The 1906-nt window shown below is 34.2% G+C and overlaps 1 protein-coding gene across 1 annotated transcript; it reads right to left on the bottom strand.

Annotated features, from left to right (window-relative positions):
- Positions 1-13: 13 nt before the first annotated feature.
- LOC21383883 (CO(2)-response secreted protease) lies at positions 14-1691 on the bottom strand. Its single transcript, XM_010104803.2, has 2 exons — positions 1492-1691; positions 14-569 (listed from the first exon to the last, which is right to left on the bottom strand). Exons 1-2 carry the CDS (start codon positions 1685-1687, stop codon positions 16-18), a joined length of 750 nt encoding a protein of 249 aa, XP_010103105.1. The 5' UTR covers positions 1688-1691; the 3' UTR covers positions 14-15.
- Between the last annotated feature and the right edge of the window lie 215 nt (positions 1692-1906).

The raw sequence follows: 1906 nt of genomic DNA, 5'->3' as shown, positions 1-1906 counted from the left end.
CAACACACTTCCAAATTAGTCAAGATTCACAGTAAACACAACACGAACAGAACGCCGATCATCAAACCAAGTAATAGATCCGTAGTTGTAGCCACTAGCAGCCTCCTTATTACCGAAAAACGACACCTCAAAAGGAGCTCTCTTCAGGCCCTTTGTGAACACAATCTTGTCCGGAATAACCTTCACAACTAAGCCCTTGGGAGATTGAACCTTAGCAATGTATGCGGAGTTGGAGGGTCCCACATTAGTGACAGTTCTTTGTATGACTTTGGATTGGTTTCTGCGGAGCTTGCTGATAGAAATGGAGGGGTAATTAATGTTGGAGATTAGTTCTTTGTTAGAATGTTCGGGACATTTGAACTTCGTGTTTGACGCCACGCTTCTTATGTCCTTTTGCGAATAGCCATAGTAACAAAGGAATTGAAGATAGTCTTGTGTTGTCGTTTCGAAGACTAGCCCTGGATTTAGAGCCTTAATTGGGTTCATTTCTCCAGATCCTGCCTCGTGTGGATTTGCTATGTGGCTTGAGCTGTTTGTTAATACCTTCCTCCTGTTGTCGTATGTCTTTGCTAAAAATAATATATATGCATTGGAGGAAGAGATGTCAAGTACATTAATTTGCCTTGTTTTATTGACACTAGGGTCTCGTTCGCTTCACGAATTCGGGTTTTTAATTCGAGTTGAGATGTGATATTTTCTTAGAGCTTTTAACTATAACAGAAAAAATTAGATGTGACATTTTCTTATAACTTTTAACTGTAGAAACCTTAAACTAAAAATTCAAATCTGTAAAATGAACGATGCCTAGAACAATCTAATGTATCACCATAAACAATCATCACCGCTAGTTTTTAACCAATTACAAACTTGTATTCAAGCATAAGATCCACAAGTTAGGCACATGAACCGACCATGCATGCATACATTTGTTTTTTTCTTTTTTTCTTTTTTTTTAATCTTCAGAATGTTGGGTAAAAATGGACGTACGTATTTTATATAAAAATTGATCCAATTTTTAAGTTATTTTGAGAAGCTGAATTTTTTTAGAGCCAGTTTGGTAGTGCTGTAGATTTTAAAAAAATTGATGTTAGTTGTCTTAAAAAAAATAACTGTTATAAAAAACAGTTGAGTGTTTAGTAAACTGTAGTTATACAAGTATTAATTCTAAGGGTATTATGGGTATTATGAAAGTTTCATTAATTATACTTTAAAGTGATTGTCACACAATTTAAAAGTTAAAATTGTTTTTAAACTGCTTCTGATTTTGACCGTAAATTCTTCAAAAAATTCTTTAAGAATCACTTTTTATGGTTTTTACTAAACACAAATTTCAACTGTGGATGGCTAGAAAATTAATTTTGGGCTCCAAGAATCACTACCAAACATACCCTTAGTCTCAACTGCATTTGTGCTTATGCAATAGGTAAAAATTAATTAACACCATAATCTCTTTTTTGGTTGTTAATGTGCGTATAATTGAAAAAGAAGTACCGGTGGTCATAAGCGCGGATTTGATCATAGAAGAAGTCCATCGACGGCGAACTGACTTAACGAATGCAGCAGCCCCGGAAACATGCGGACAAGACATTGATGTTCCAGATCTCATAGAAAACTTGGAAAGTTTCTTCCCAACTGCTTCTTTAATCTTTGGAACCATGGCAGCTAAAATGTTCACTCCGGGAGCCATTATATCCGGCTAAACAACTCAATACACCATAATTAGTAATTAATATCAGTTGATGTCGGATTAAAATTGTAAAACATATACATACATATCTATATATATATCTCGAATATTTAGCATGTAGTAGTGTTTTAAATAAACTTTTTTGGAGCGGATCTTTCGTATTTGCCTATGTTTATTATCAGAAAGAAAAAGAAAAGTACTCTGATATATATATATATA

The sequence above is a fragment of the Morus notabilis genome, unplaced genomic scaffold (assembly GCF_000414095.1).
Source record: "Morus notabilis unplaced genomic scaffold, ASM41409v2 Scaffold10894, whole genome shotgun sequence".
Classification (NCBI taxonomy): Eukaryota; Viridiplantae; Streptophyta; class Magnoliopsida; order Rosales; family Moraceae; genus Morus; species Morus notabilis.
Note: the sequence above shows the minus strand (reverse complement) of the source record. Positions and strands in the feature narration are given on the sequence as shown.

What these genes read in the sequence shown, in the direction of transcription:
- LOC21383883 (XM_010104803.2), bottom strand. Translation starts at nt 1,687, where the DNA reads ATGGCTCCCGGAGTGAACATTTTAGCTGCCATGGTTCCAAAGATTAAA. An exon ending in ATCCGCGCTTATGACCACCG is followed by an intron (nt 570 to 1,491) that starts GTACTTCTTTTT and finishes TATTATTTTTAG; the next exon opens with CAAAGACATACGACAACAGG.